The sequence below is a fragment of the Argentina silus genome (genome assembly GCF_951799395.1).
Source record: "Argentina silus genome assembly, chromosome: 18".
Classification (NCBI taxonomy): domain Eukaryota; kingdom Metazoa; phylum Chordata; class Actinopteri; order Argentiniformes; family Argentinidae; genus Argentina; species Argentina silus.
Window position 1 is genome coordinate 8564626 of NC_139672.1, and position 15557 is coordinate 8580182.

A 15557-nucleotide genomic window follows, 5' to 3' on the forward strand; every position below is an offset into this window, starting at 1 on the left:
TCTCCCTAATACCGTGTCATAGACCACACACACAAATATATAATATAAATGTTACTGTATAAGGCTGTGTGTGCTTTATACTGAATATATTGAATGTTTACTGTTGAATCCTGGTTTGGCTTACAGTACGTCTGCCCTCCCCTTCTCCCCAAATGGATATTTATCAGCCTGCTCTCTGCCCAGAGCCCGGTAGCCAGATGGAAGCTGTTGATCTACTTAGGCAGAGGTAGATGTAGAGAGGTCATTACCTGGACCAGAGCAAACAGACACACATACACACGCACACACACACACACACACACACACACACACACACGCGACACACACGCGACACACATACATGATACACATACACACACACACAGCCCTTCGCAATCTACTGCTCACTCAACTGTGAACTGAACCATCATTAACCATTAGAAACCATGACACCTGCACTTTACAGCAAAGAACCCTGTTTTATCAACAGAGAGACAAGTGGCCAGTCACTTAGAAGTATGTTTTATGGTGTTCAACTAGGCTCACCTGTGCCACTAACGGAACCAATGATATAATCCACTCTTAACACCCTATCTCACTTGTGGTCAGGTTAGAGGAGGATGAAGGCTTTCATTTGCATTAGCATTAGCATAGCCGTTGTGGGGGCCCTTTGGGCCGGTGGAGTGTTGACCAGGTCTGTTAATGATCGACCTGGGCGCTAACACAGAGACACCCTGGTGGGGCAGGTTGCTATGCAGCTGGAGAGAGGGGATAGCTGGGTTACCTGAGTAGGAGCCCATGTCTAGAGGGGACTGTTGTGAATAAATGTATCTCCCAGCTACAAAGGTAAATAGTGGGAAAGCTACGCTTGTTTACCTTTTTGTTCATCAACCCGAGGCTAAATCGACCTGCACTACAAATATATCTCGTCTTTGTCTTTCAAGAAATGTTGTCTGTGACCTTTTTCTTGAAACAGAATCAGTTGTTTTCACACAGTACTAACTTTCTCCCCTCATACAATACAATGGCTGGCTTTTCCATTGAGAGAAAGACTCCTTTATAAGTAACCAGTTGCCATTTGGCTGGGAAAACTTTCCATGTGGTTCTACAGATCCCTCACTGTGATAAAACTGAACTGGATAGTGGAAAAGAATGCCAAATTGCCATTCAAATGTGCGCACACACACACACACACACACACACACACAGAAATCAACCACACTAAAACAACCATTTTCCCCCTTGCTCTGCCTGTTTCCCCAGTCCCTGCCCCCTCTGTGTCGTCGTGCGTGTAGATGCCCGTTGGCACCCTGAGGCCCGGAGACGATGCCCGGCCTGAGAAACCGTTCCACGTGGGCACCTCTGCTCCTCAAGGCCTCCTGCATCAAGTCCTGTGCCAACGGCTGCTCCCTGGGCATCACCGCCCACCTCACCTATGCCAACACTGACACTGAGTCTGTGGAGGGTGAGTTCTGGTTAACACCTTTGTTATGCAATATACTGTAATATAATATCAAGTATGCATACTGTGTATACAATCAATCGGTTGCCAGATAGTCAATCGGTTGCCAGATATGGTGAAGATAAAACAGGCATTACTGTCGGTATTATTACTCTACTGAAGATATTTGCAGTGCATATTCTTTAAGTGTATAATCTTTCACTGAGTAATGATTGCTGGGCTGAAACAAAAGCCTGCACAACCTAGCTTATCAGATCCAGGTAGGCCTTGGTAGGCCTTTTTTTAGCTGAAGGTTGTTGCCCCCCTCTGATGCCCCCCCCCCCCCTCCAGGTGTGTTTGTGTACCCTCTGGGGGAGAAGGAGGTGGTGGTGGGCTTCGAGGCGGTGATCGCTGGCCGCATGGTGGGGGTGCAGATCCAGAGCCGGGGCAAGCTGGAGGACTGCTGCCTGGACTGTTGCCCAGGGTCGGTCCTCGACGGCCAGTGTGGGAACGGACGGGAGTGGGGCTGCTGTGGGAGCTCCAACCTAGACATGCAGTGTACTAACGGTGAGGAGAGGGGGGGGTGGGAGGGTAGGGGGGGGGAGAGAGAGAGAGAGAGAGAGATATGGAGGAAGAAAGGGAGGGGGAGGAGGGTGGAGGAGAGGGAGGCAAGAATCAGGCTGGTCCATACAATGCACAAGAATCATGTCTGCCCCTGATTTTAAAACTGATTGGCCCTGCTTTGAGTCTCTCTAGCAATAGCCCCCCTCCCCACCCCCACCCCACCCTTACAGTTCTGTGTTATCAGACGTTTTCCCGAGCTACTGTATGTAAGCTGTGTCCACAGAATGACTGACTACACAGTGACTAACCAGACTCTTATCTTGGTGTCTGATGTCTGTAGGGACTGTAGGGGGTTTGTGAAATATCAGATCAGTCATCATTACTGTCCCCCCTTCTCTCTGCCTCCACTCTCATCACCCTGCCTCACCTCCTCACTCGGGCTGAATGCCAATGTGCTGTTGGCATTTATTTCAGAAAGAGAGAGAGAGAGAGAGAGAGAGAGAGAGAGAGGAGAGTGTGTGTGCGTGTGTGTGTGTGTGTGTGTGTGTGTGTGTGTGTGTGTGTGTGTGATTGGTGTGTGTGTGTGTGTGTGTGTGTGTGTGTGTGTGTGTGTGTGTGTGTGTGTGTGTGGCTGGCATTTCTCACAAGGCCTGGGTGGGATCTCTTGATTTAATTTTACTGTGACCCAACATGAGAGCAAGAAATCACCAGAGGAGAGTCTGTCTGCTGGCTTACAAGGTTCTCTGGTCACAACTGAAGCTAGGAATGTTTCTGTAAATACATAACTACATACATAGTGTACGTACAGTGTTTGTGTATCCATCAAATATTAGTAAAGTACAGTACAGTACATATTGGTTTTGGGATAGATACTATAATGATGTTACATTGAAATAACTGACTACAGATGTTGCTTAATGGAATCAAAACCTCCACAGGCATGTCCATGTAGGCTTATACCCAATACCCTTATCCAGGGTATGATAAATCAGCTGGACTATTATTGAACTGTAACCCATTTAGGGAGACCGCCAGTGGTCATGTCATTGGTCCTGATACGGGCCATGACAATACACAGACCTCTCGCTGTAGAATATCAGAGCACCGAGGAATGTATTGTGATGATGTATCCCGGAACTCGATTTTGAAATACTTTTATATATTTTTAGAGGCTAACTATCACCGGGGATATATCATGGGGATCTATCTTTCTGAATGTCCTCCCTTGAGGGAAACCACAGAAGAAAATACAAAGCAATACACAACAGAACACAAAACACACTCGAAGATATCTGAAGATCGAGGAAGGTATTCCCGATTCTCAAACCGTAGAGATGTACTGTGGGATCTCTACCGGAATACAAATATAGCTCTCTCTCTATCAGTGGAGGCTGGTGGAGGTAGAAACCGGAGGACGGGCTCGCTCATTGTAATACATGGAATGGAATGACACACGTGTGCTTGATACCATTCCTCATTCCATTCCATGCATTACAATGAGCCCGTCCTTCAATGTCTGTCTCCAACAGCCTCCGCTGTTCTCTACATCCCTCAGTTGTGAGTGCTTCCCTCTTCTGATTCGTTTAGCAGAATGGTCTGGTGCTGTAGGGTGGGAGAGGACTAAAGGAGGATAAATGGACTTGGCTGCGTGCCTTTAGTTAAATGGCTTTCACTTAGTGTAAATCATACATCAGCTTTAAGCACATGTTAGTATTGCATTAAACATGGGATGCTATGGAACCACTCAAGTAATGCATACAATTGTAATATGAATGAAAGCCAAAAGAATGGAGGTAAATGCTGCGATATCTTAGGATAGGTGACTAGCGTATGGATATCCTGGAGGTTTGTATGTATTGACTTTTAAAGCAAAAAAATTAAATAATAATAATTCTTTGCCTCGAGGAGTGACGTTTGTTTTTTACCTGACTCTTTCTCTTTCAGGGCATCTCATTCTGGACGAGGACTTGGAGCGAACCACCTTCATCGTTGGGACGGGGGTGATCGGCCCGATGGACATCATCTCTGTTCACATCAGTACGACGCTAGAACTCCCCACTTTAGAGAGTGGCGCGATCCGCCTCGTCTTCCCCACAGTGTTCACCCCCATCGTCAGAGGCCGGATGATTCCAAGCAAAAGCGAAAGTGGGGGGAAATCAGACGACACAGGGTAGGATGAGATCATGAGACATTTGAATTTCACTTTTCGATATAACACAGTTTTTATGTTCATATGTTTTTTTCTTCATCTAAAATATGACCTGTTCTCTTGACGTCTCTACCAGTGGAGGCTGGCGGAGGTAGAAATCGGAGGATGGGCTCATTGTCATGCCGTTAATTGTAATGCCATTCCGTTCCATGCATTACAATGAGCCCGTCCTCTGATTTCTACTTCCGCCAGCCTCCCCTGGCCTCTACCTATCTTCCTAATCTACCGACCTCTCCCTCCCAGACCTACCAGTTGTTTTGGAGCAGCTTCTGGGAAGCAGGAGCGGGTCCTGGGTTCGGAGCAGCAGTGTGCCCATGCCATCTTCACCAGCCCAGCCGCCAACCTGGCGCCCTACGAACTCAACTTCCAGCTGCTGGTCAGAGGGGCCTGCCTACTGGCTGGTACGACCCCAAACCCCCCCACCCCTACCTGCCGTCCGCCCACCTGTCCTTCCTCCCACCTCCCCCACCCCCCTGTTTCTAGCCACAGCCTTTCTCCCGTTATGATATAGCACCAGGCATGATTGGGTTCGACACTTCCATAGTGAAATATGAAATGTGTCTAGGGAGGCGAGCCAGAGAACCCAGAGTCTGAGAGCTGAGAGAGAGAGAGAGAGAGAGAGAGAGAAAGAGGGAGAGAGAGGGAGAGAGAAAGAGGGAGAGAGGGAGAGAGAAAGAGGGAGAGAGAGAGAGAGAGAGAGAGAAAGAGAGAAAGAGAAAGAGGGAGAGAGAGAGAGAGAGAGAGACAAAGAGAGAGAGAGAGACAAAGAGGGAGAGAGAGAGAGAGAGAAAGTTGGTCTGGAACATAGCCAGGCTACTGTACACCAGCCAAGAGTAAGGAGGGAGGGAGGGAGGGAGGGAGGGAGGGAAGAAGGGATGTCAGTCAGTGTGGGCCTCTGCCAGAAGGAGAACGTACTATTCGATTGCCTCCTCCATGGAAAAGGATGTCGCACATACAGAACATTCTGTTGCTTTCTATGCCAAAGAGTGCTCCCCCCCCCCCCCCCAACCCCAGGTCTGGAGAGCCCCACCCATGCCCTGAGGGCAGACGCAGACCCCAGTGCCCAGAGTGCCTCCGCCACATACATCACCCTGGCACAGGACCATCCATACGACAGACAAATAGAGGTCATACTGCACCTCAGCGGTGAGTGTGTGTGTATATGTGTGTGTGAGAGTGTGTGAGAGTGCGTACGTGCGTGCGTGCGGTTGTGTCTTCTTTACGACTGCCTATACGTGTCCTCAACCCTCTCCCACAGAGCCTCACAGCCCGTTGGTCATCCTGGAGAAGGGCCGGCTCTCCTTCAGCCAATACGAGCAGCAGATCGGCGCCCGACGCGACTTCATTCGCTACGCTCGCAAAGAGGCGGACGCAGAGAAGAGGGTGAGCTCGTCAATTGACCGATCGACCGACCAATCGATCGATTCGTCGTCTGACTCGAGTCATCAAACATTCTTCGTCTCCTACAGTTGGAGTTTGTGAGGAAGCGCTACCACAAGGACATCCTGAGCAGCCCGGTTCTGATGCTGAACTTCTGTCCGGACCTGCTCTCTGAGCCCCCAGAACTGCACCGCGCCACCAGAGAACTGCTGTTCCTCATCGACCGCAGTGGCAGCATGAGTGGCATCAACATCCACCGCATCAAGGTGATGGAGAACGCACTGCCAGAGACCTGTAGGGGGCAGAGATGAATAGGCAGAGATACATACCATTTACTGTCATGAAGATATTCAGTATATCTTTAATACTGTCTCAAGGTGTATATCCTGTCTCAAGGTGATGGTTAGCACCATGGTCAATGGTTAGGTTTGCATTCAATGTCTGTACAGTACAAGGGAGGCTGGTGGAGGTAGAAATCAGAGGACGGGCTCATTGTAATGCACGTAGAAATCAGAGGACGGGCTCATTGTAATGCATGGAACGGAATGATTCCCTTCCGTGCATTACAATGAGCCCGTCCTCCGATTTCTGCCTCCACCAGCCTCCCCTGGTGTAGTACAGTATTATAGTCAGGTTTTTTTGTTTTTAAGTGTTTGGAAGCAAATGCATAATAAAAAAAAGTGTCAATGACCATTTCCTGTCTACTTCCTGTCCGTACAGGAAGGCATGGTGGTGGCGTTGAAGAGCCTTCCTCCAGGCACCATGCTCAACATCGTGGGCTTTGGGACCACCATCAAGGCCCTGTTCACCTCCAGCAAACTCTGCACTGACGTCAGTGTTATACGAGTCACTCCCTCCCTCAGAAACCTTAAAGGGGCAATCAGGGATTAGTGCATCCATTTTTGGACTTTTAAATGAATTATACCGTACTGTATATAGCCATTGATTCTCGAAGAATGTAACTTCAAGAATCAAGCTACGGCTTTGTTTGTAAAAGATGTAATTGTAAACGAACAATATAGCTTCAAAAGATTGTTAAAAACGATCATTTTGATCTTATGGACGGTCAGTCCTTGCATCCGTTGCTCCTTTTATGAATTTGAGAGTGGTTACGTTTCTCCAACCTCATCCATCCCACAAAGTGGGGGTGACACTGTTTTGTTGTTGATTGAATCCCAGATTGACCCTTTCAAGTTCTAGTTAAATCAAGGTTTGTCTGACTATTTCAACAAAGTTATCTTAGACTAATTAGATAGTGCCACATTTTACCATTGTTTTGGGATTCACTCGGTGGTCATTGAGTTTAATATCAATGTGTGGTCTAACATTGGACCCCTCTAAGCATCTTTTCCATAAACAATTATTCCACAAGAAATAGCACAAGCTTGCAGATAACCTTCCACATGGAAGAAACCTTGAAAAAATTAACAAGCAGGTGAATGAACAGAGCTTTCTATGCGATCGTGATTCAAAAAAAAAAAAGAAAAAAAAAAAAAAGATGTTTTTAAGTCACTCAAGGACCTTCTGTCCCTTTCTCTGTTCAGTAGCAAACAGCAGGTCAGATCATCTGGTTGCCTTAGTAGCAGAGTATCAAGTTTCAGCAGGGGTGGGCAAGGACAAAAAGCAGTTAGTAACACTCTGGACCATGTGGTGACCTTTCATATGTGTAACAACCAGATCAGACAGCCATCCAACCTGTCCCCTCTCTCTCTCTCTCTCTCTCTCTCTCTCTCTCTCTCTCTCTCTCTCTCTCTCTCTCTCTCTCTCTCTCTCTCTCTCTCTCTCTCATGCATGTTTGTCCTCTTTGTGGTTGGACTCGTGCAGGTGCTTACATAATTGACCACAACCGTACAGTATGTTTAGATTCCCACTGCAGCTCAGATAGGGCTTAATTACATTGCTTCTCTACAGCTGGAGAAATAGGAATAATTAATTTCTCTTTTAATCATTCCTATTTGAATCAACAGTAGTACTCTTATCAAGCACTCAAACAATATTGACATAGCATGTCATATCATTGAAAGATTCGCCTCAACAGAAGGTTGTTAATTGGTTGGTTTTCAACCTATGACCCATCGGACAGATAAGTAGAGATTTATTAACTCATAACGTGTTTCACCTCCCCAGTCCCCCTACCAAGCTTCTAGGACATATACACTGCAGTCATCTTGCATGTTATGAATACAATACAACACAACATTATCAGTCCATCTGCCCTCTGCTCTGCTCACAACCCCCCTTAAAGACATACAGGCACACCAGCGGAGGCTGGTGGAGGTAGAAATCGGAGGACGGGCTCATTGTAATGCATAGAATGAGCCTCCACATTCTGTTCCGTGCACTACCTCCACCAGCCTCCCCTGAGGCCTATACAGTAGTTGAAGAGGAGCACAGGGTCATCCCTAGTGCAGCACCCCTGGGGAGAGATAGACAGGTAAAGTCAAGTCTGTATACACACACCTCACGATAGAACATGACGTGACTGAAACGACCTCCGCGACTCTTCCAGGTGACCCTGGTGCAGGCGTGCGAGTACGTCCAGAAGATGAGGGCCGACATGCGCGGCACCAACCTGCTGGGGGCGCTGTCCTGGGTGTACCAGCAGCCCGCCCAGCGCTCCTGCCCGCGCCAGGTGTTCATCATCACCGACGGCACCGTCACCAACGTGGGCAAGGTGCTGGAGCTGGTCCGCAGGAACACCTGTGCTGCCAGGTAAACAGAGAGTCCCTCCCGCACACACGCTCTCCCCCCCTTCTCCTGAAGTATACACTGGTACACTCACCCCACATGGATTAAACTCATTCAGTGCTGAGGGTGAATGAAGTCACCCAAACGGTCAACATTCTAGAGTGCCAAGGGTGACTTTATTCACCAAAAACGCATGATGATGATGCTTCATTTTGTAGCCAATCAAAGTATTGTCGCTAGGTAAATACCACATAAAACACCTGACACTCGGGGTGATTATTTGGCAGGTAGTGAGTGAAAGGCAGGCGGTTGCTCTGAGCGTGGGCTCTTGAAACCAAACTATTCCTGTGTAAATCCAAGTGCACACTTGCGTACTACTTGAAGTGCATACTTCGAGAAAAGGGTGGAGAAATGGGACGCAGCGAGTAGTTCACCGACGAGTGTGTGCTGCGAGGGAAAATAATCGGAAATTGGAACATATTACAATCCACGGATTAAAATGAACATCTACACAGAAACTGCGCCAAATAATGTCCCGTTGTATTGCATCTGCTTTGAACATCTGCAATAGCTTAGCGAAATAGCTTAGCGGAGAAAAGGGAGGAAAGGAGAAAGGAAAGGAGAGATTTAAAGAAAGCCAAAGAGAGTGAATGGGGGATGGAGAGTGTGCCAGAGGATGAGAGAGAGGCAACCTCAAAGGAAGAGGGTGTAATAAGTAGAAAAAAAAAGAGAGAGAGAGAGAGAGAGAGGGAGAGAGAGAGGGAGAAGGAATGGGAGTTAGTGAGACAGAGCAACACAAAATGAGAGAAAGAGAGAGGGAGAGCTTACTGATGTATCGTATCGTAATAATGACACACCCAGTAATTCCACTAAGTGCTTCCCTCTGCAGTAGCTGTGACACACCCTTCTGGTCTCCCTCCACCCCCCCACCCCACCCCCATTCCCATTTATCCCTGATTAGTATTCTACTGTTAGACTGACCACCCTGACAGGACTGTGCTGGTCCTCCTCTCTATCTGGACATGCTAGAAAGGACGCACAAGCAGTCATCCCCTGCCATGTCGGTCATCTCCAGCATGGCAATCTAGTGATTATTACCCTGTGGAGTGCACTATGTAGGGAAACGGTTCATAACCAACACACACACACACACACACGTACACACGTACACTGCTATAACTCTCTCTGGCTTATGCTTATATTATTGATATTCATGCGGTACAAACAGTCTGCCTCTCCAGCCAGACAGTGCTGCTGCATTCAGAGCAACACGCCGCATGCCGTCTGTCTCTTGGCCTTTTCAATTAGACTGGTCTGGCCTCTGCTCCTTCTTAGATGTTCAATTAGACTGGTCTGGCCTCTGCTCCTCTCAGATGTTCAATTAGTCTGGTCTGGCCTCTGCTCCTCTCAGATGTTCAATTAGTGAAATGGCCTGTGATTGCTCTCTGTGTTGTTGTTAACAGCTCTCTCTGTGTGTGTCTGTGTGGGTGTGTGTGTGTGTGCGTGCGTGCATGCATGTGTGCGTGTGTGTGTGTGTGTGCGTGTATGTGTGCATGCATGTGTGCGTGTGTGTGTGTGCGTGTATGTGTGCATGCATGTGTGCGTGCGTGCGTGCGTGTGTGCGTGTGTGTGTGTGTGTGTGTGTGTGTGTGCGTGTGGAGGGTGAGTGAATGTCTCTACAGATTATGGTACTGTATAGATGAAGGCAGCAGGATAAATTGATCATATATCTTCTGGTTTTAAAGACCCTGACAAATAAATCTGTCTGATGAGATCATCGATGGACAATGGGATGGTTGGGAGAGAGAGAGGGGGGGGGGGGGTGAAAGGGAGATAGAGGGAGAGAGGGAGAAAGCTAGAGACAGAGACACTGAGAGAGAAATGTGTGAATGTCTTTTTTTTTTTTTTTTTTTTTTACTATTTCTGCATTATCCAATAAACCTCAAGGTGTAAGGATTCTCTACAGACATAATGTATGAGAGAGTGCACCTATACACTGTGATCATAGTTCTGTATCAGGGGAGGCTGGTGGAAGTAGAAATTGGAGGACAGGCTCATTGTAATGCATGGAACGGAATGAGGAACGGTATCCAACATTTCATTTCATGCATTACAATGAGTGTCTTACGATTTCTTGCCTCCACCAGCCTCTGCTGTTCTGTCTTACCGTGGTTCTGTTGTAATGGTCACACATATACACACACACATTGTTCTTCCAGGTGCTTTGGACTGGGCTTGGGCCCCCGAGCCTGCAGGAGGCTCCTCCAGGGCGTCGCCAAGGTAACGGGAGGAACCACAGAGTTCCTGGGCGACGAGGAGAGGCTGCAGCCCAAGGTGAGATGAGTGGCATCACTGCCCCCTGGTGGGGAAATGAACTACTGGGGAAATTATGACATGAAGCAGTTATGTCGTTTTTGGGGAGAAATAAAAGGAGTAAGGGACATTGTTTTTCCTTTATGTCATAATGTGGTAGGCCTATTCCAAATGAAGGCAACGTTTTAGGCATATTATATTCCTCTGCCTAGAACATTCAGTCATGCAGCCTACGGTACTAACTATCCCCTAACGACTCTCTCAGCTGGTCAAGTCTCTGAAGAAGGCCTTCGAGCCTGTCCTCACTGACGTACGCATAGACTGGTACCTGCCCGACAACATGGAGGCCCTGCTCTCGCCCAATGAGATCCCTCCGCTCTACCCTGGGAACACCATGATTGGCTACTGCACCCTGTATGATGTGTCTAGTTTCAGAGGGAAGAAGACTGAGGTGAGTGATCCGCTATTGATCCTTGTAAGACACTTTCTGGCTCTCTATGTCACTGTGTGTGTGTGTGTGTGTGTGTGTGTGTGTGTGCATGTGTGTGTGTGCGTGTGTGTGTACTCATGCATAGCGTTTCTCTTGTGTTCTGTAGGGGCGTGGCCGTGGCTATAAGGGCCTATCTCGGGGCTCCGTGGGCTCTGTGTTCGGCCTATCCAACGACGAGCTCTCGCCTCCCGCCGCCTCGGAGCTCCTCCCAATGCTGACGTCATCAGACGTCGCCGACCTGGAGGAGGCGTTGAGGGAGATCTCGCGGGAGATCTCCTCCGAGTTCTCCTGCGCTAGAGACACAGACACAGGTACCAGCACGGGTGAGACCTGACCACTCCATGACCACATGACGACCACACCGTGACCGCATTACGACCACACCATGACCACATCATAACCACACCGTGACCGCATCATGACCACAACATTGACCGGCCTGTCTCCTCCTGTCTCCTGTGGCGCCCTCTACAGGTGGGGAGCTGGACTGGTCCAGCGACGTGAGGCAGAGGATCCAGGAGAGCTCCTACGTCCAGGAGCAGTACGTCTTGACCCGCTGCTCCCTGAGCAGTGAGAGGGGTCTACACACACACACCCACACACACACTTCCTCCGCCTCCGACTCCTGCCCCCCCGACCCCATCCAGGGCCCCCTCCTAGGGCCAGACTCGGGGTCCCTGCCGCAGGGCCTGGAGAAGATGGCCCCGCCCGAACACAGGACCACCCTGTCCCGCTGGGGCGAGTCGCCATGGCAACTGACCCCCTCCACCGAGAGCACAGAATCTTCTGGGGCAAAGAAGGTAGGAGAGGGTTAGGGTTCGGGTCAAGTATTTAAGACAATGAATCATTTTCATACCATTCAGATTATTTTTTATATTTGAGCTTCACCCGTCTCTCTCTTCCCCGTCTCTCTCACCCAATCCAGATGGGCCGTTTATGTGCAGGGGAGGAGTCTCGGAGGAGACAGAGGGCATTGGCTCGTTCCACCATGGCGGGGCGGAGTTTCTCCTCCCCCCAGGGCGAGCTGGACATGCACCGCCTGCGGAGGGCACTAGAGAGGGTGTCCTTCGACCAGGCGGTGGGGGGCAGGTTGGAGGAGAGCGACGGGGAGACCCAGCCTACACCCCAGGGAGCCCTGTCCCGTAGGAGCCTCACTGACTCCAGTTAGTTTATATCCATAACTATCTATCCATCCACCCATCCATCCATCCATCCATCCACTTATGAGTCACCAACATTTTCCCTCCCTCTGTGTCTCTCACCCCCAGACGGGCTGCTGTTCCCTGCCTCTCCTCTGGACTGGGACAGCTTCACGGACCCAGAGTACCTGTTCACGGCGGCCCCCCCGGAGGCCCCCCCCACGCCCCCGGCCCAGTGCCGCTCCCTCATCCACGGCCTGCTGGGGGGGAGACCTGTCTCCTGGGAGGTCACAGTGGACCTGTCCCACCTCTGGCCCCCCGAGGGCCTGGGAGGTGGGGGAGGGGAAGGAGGGGGAGGAGAGGGAGAGGGAGGAGCAGGAGCAGGAGCAGGAGCAGGAGCAGGAGCAGGAGCAGGAGCAGGAGCAGGAGGGGAGCCCTGGGAGGAGATCATCCACCAGCTGACCGCCCGCTCCGTCATCAGAGACTTTGAGAAGATGGCGGAGAAGGAGAACGACATTGAGAACGGTGAGGGGGGTTCGGGGGACGAGAGGAGAAAACACTGCTCTAGAAATGACTTTAAACGTTCTCTATCAAACTCTAGCCTGGTCCAGCGGACCGACGTAGCAGAACGTGAGTTGGCGAGATCAGGCTAGTTCCACAAGGCTAATAAAACTCTGTTGATCGGTGGATAGTTTGATCTCTAATACCTACTGCTCTGTCCGTGTGTGTGTGTGTGTGTGTGTGTGTGTGTGTGTGTGTGTGTGTGTGTGTGCTGGCGGTGTTCTAGGTCCTAAGCGGCACCGCGTCAAGGCCATCCAGACCAGCAAGAGCTGTAACATCATCTGCATGTACACAGCCTTCACTGCTACTGACAGCAACACACACAAGGGCCTGGCCGACACTGTGGACGCCAGAAACACAGGTACCTCTCCTGTTCCCAAAAAACAGCTAAGACACAAGTCAATGCCAGGAAGGTTATAGACAATATACTGCATGTGTCCGTGTGACAAATTGAGAAGAAGAAGACAATTTGAGAAGAGTGAGATTGGAAAATCAACGGTGATACCGAAGGTGTGACATGGTAAAGATATCAGATGTGGGGTAAATAGTAGTTCTTCCCTGTGTCGTGGTTGTCTAGGGGTGCGTAACAGGCGGAGCTCCCATTCGGGCAGCCGTAGACAGAGGGCCTACTCCGTGGGACTGGGCCGACGCCCCTCCAGCAGAGACAGTGAGGAGTTGGAGGACACGTGTAACTCCACAGGTAAGACTCCATCAGTACCAGTAGAGGCCGGCAGAGGTAGAAATCGGAGGATGGGCTCATTGTAAATGCATGGAACGGAATGAGGTTCCATGCATTACAATGAGCCTGTCCTCCGATTTCTACTTCCACCAGCCTCCGTTGGTTTGTATCTCTGAATCCCAAATGATGCAGTAAGCTCTTGTGTTATTGCCTCCCAGACAGGGACGATACCCCTGCCTCCCCGTGCAGCCTGGCGTCATGTGACAGCAGTAAGTCCTACAGCCTAAGCCATAACACCCCCCCTACCCATCAACCTCCTCAATCTCCCCCAAAATCCACTCACATGCCTACTATATTGTCATCATTGTGTGCCACCAGCGTTTCAGAAGTGGCTTTACTTCACTCGAACATGAGACATCGACGGGTTCTCTTGTGACGTTCTCTCCGCCATGATGTTATCAAAGCGATATTCATTAAAAGCATTGCTGTCTCTGTGGTCTTCTGTTGTGTGTTCCCCTCTCTCAGGTGTAGGGGGCGCTGTGTACCCTGCTAGTCCGTCAGCCGTGTCAGGCACCTCCTCTACCCGCTCCCAGCGCTCTGTCGAGAGCAAGTCAGTGGAGAGCTTCTTTGGCTCCAGGTGAGACACGTGTAGGCATGCACAGACAGACAGACAGGCAGACAGACAGGCAGGCAGGCAATCAGACAGACAGGCAGCTAGACAGACAGGCAGGCAGGCAGGCAGGCAGACAGACTGACAGGCAGACAGGCAGGCAGACAGACAGACAGACAGGCCGACAGACAGACAGAAAGACAGACACATCAACACAAACTGTTATGTATTTGAGTGGCAGTTCAGAAGCATCCTAAACCTGTGTGTGTGTGTGTGTGTGTGTGTGTGTGTGTGTGTGTGTGTGTCTGTGTTCCAGGTTTCCTCTGGGGAGACTGAGGTCCTCTAACTCGTCAGGGAAGCAGGCTCCTCTGAAGGGCCACTGTCTGTCTGCAGAGACAGAGAAACATTCCGACACAGACGCACCTGACTACCTGCCTCTGGTGAGACCCCTCACCTCATGACACCTACTGGTCTATCATGTCATTACACCCAATACAAGCGCTACACCAGTGGTTACCTACAACTGGGTTATTCAAAGCCAGGTCTCCCGCATGGAAGATCAAAGCGTCTACCATTAGACCCAAAGGACATCCTCAAGGTCTAAGGGTGACACGAGTTTACATGTGGGCAGGGCTACTCACCACCAGAGTGTGATTCCAAATCCCCTCCACTACACTACTTTAACAGTGACCTAATCCCCAGGTACGTCTCCAGCTGGCCTCGGGGGCCTTCCTTCTGACGGAGGTCTACTGCGACTGTATCCAGATCTCCCTGGACCGCCTGAAGAGGGCCTCCCCTTACAGCCACCACCGCAGCAGCCTCAGTCCCCCCTTCCGCTGCACCTCCCCCAACGCTCCCTCCATACCCTCCTCCACCTCCGCTCCCAAGCCCCCTGGTGGTCCCTCCACCACCCAGAACATCACCCCCATCCCCTACGCCACCTTTGCCACCATGAAGCCCTCCGCCTGTGCTTCCCTTCTCCACCACACCCCAGAAGACCCTCCTCTCTCCCTGGACCGGAGAGGCTTCTCCGACCGTGACCCCCTCGTCACCTCACCCCCCGACCCCACCAGCTCCGAGGAGGGCTCCCCTGAGCCGGCCATCGGTCTCCCCCAGTCCCAGGTCCAGACCCAGGCGGACAGCGGGCGCGGCTCCGAGACGGACGTCTGCGAGGGCTCACCCGTAGACCCAGCGGCTCCTCCGGAGCCCCAGGTGAGCGACCAGCTGGCGCTGGGGGACCTGGAGGGCTCGAGCTGGGCCACGGCCGTGGCTCTGGCCTGGCTGGAGCACCGCTGCGCGGGGTTCTTCATGGAGTGGGAGCTGGTGGCGGCCAAGGCGGACTTCTGGCTGCGGTGTCAGGAGATGCCTGAGGGGGTTGACCTGGCCGGGCTGAAGGGAGCCGCCAGGCAGCTGTTCCTGCTCCTGCGCCACTGGGATGAGAACATCAAGCTCAACATGCTATGCTACAACCCCAATAACATGTGAGAAAACACAGTCACGTTTG

The 15557-nt window shown here is 50.8% G+C and overlaps 1 protein-coding gene across 1 annotated transcript; it reads left to right on the forward strand.

Annotated features, from left to right (window-relative positions):
- Positions 1–1305: 1305 nt before the first annotated feature.
- On the forward strand, positions 1306–15538 carry vwa5b2 (von Willebrand factor A domain containing 5B2; the record flags this gene model as incomplete). The annotated part of the gene is made up of 21 exons (XM_083689591.1): positions 1306–1444; positions 1772–1987; positions 3929–4154; positions 4437–4594; positions 5208–5339; positions 5452–5576; positions 5663–5839; positions 6294–6404; positions 8083–8285; positions 10481–10595; positions 10840–11025; positions 11171–11387; positions 11539–11864; positions 11990–12227; positions 12333–12728; positions 12991–13125; positions 13342–13464; positions 13662–13712; positions 13969–14080; positions 14370–14493; positions 14756–15538. The coding sequence occupies 21 exons, from the start codon at positions 1306–1308 to the stop codon at positions 15536–15538; spliced, it is 4293 nt and encodes a 1430-aa protein (XP_083545717.1).
- Positions 15539–15557: the final 19 nt, after the last annotated feature.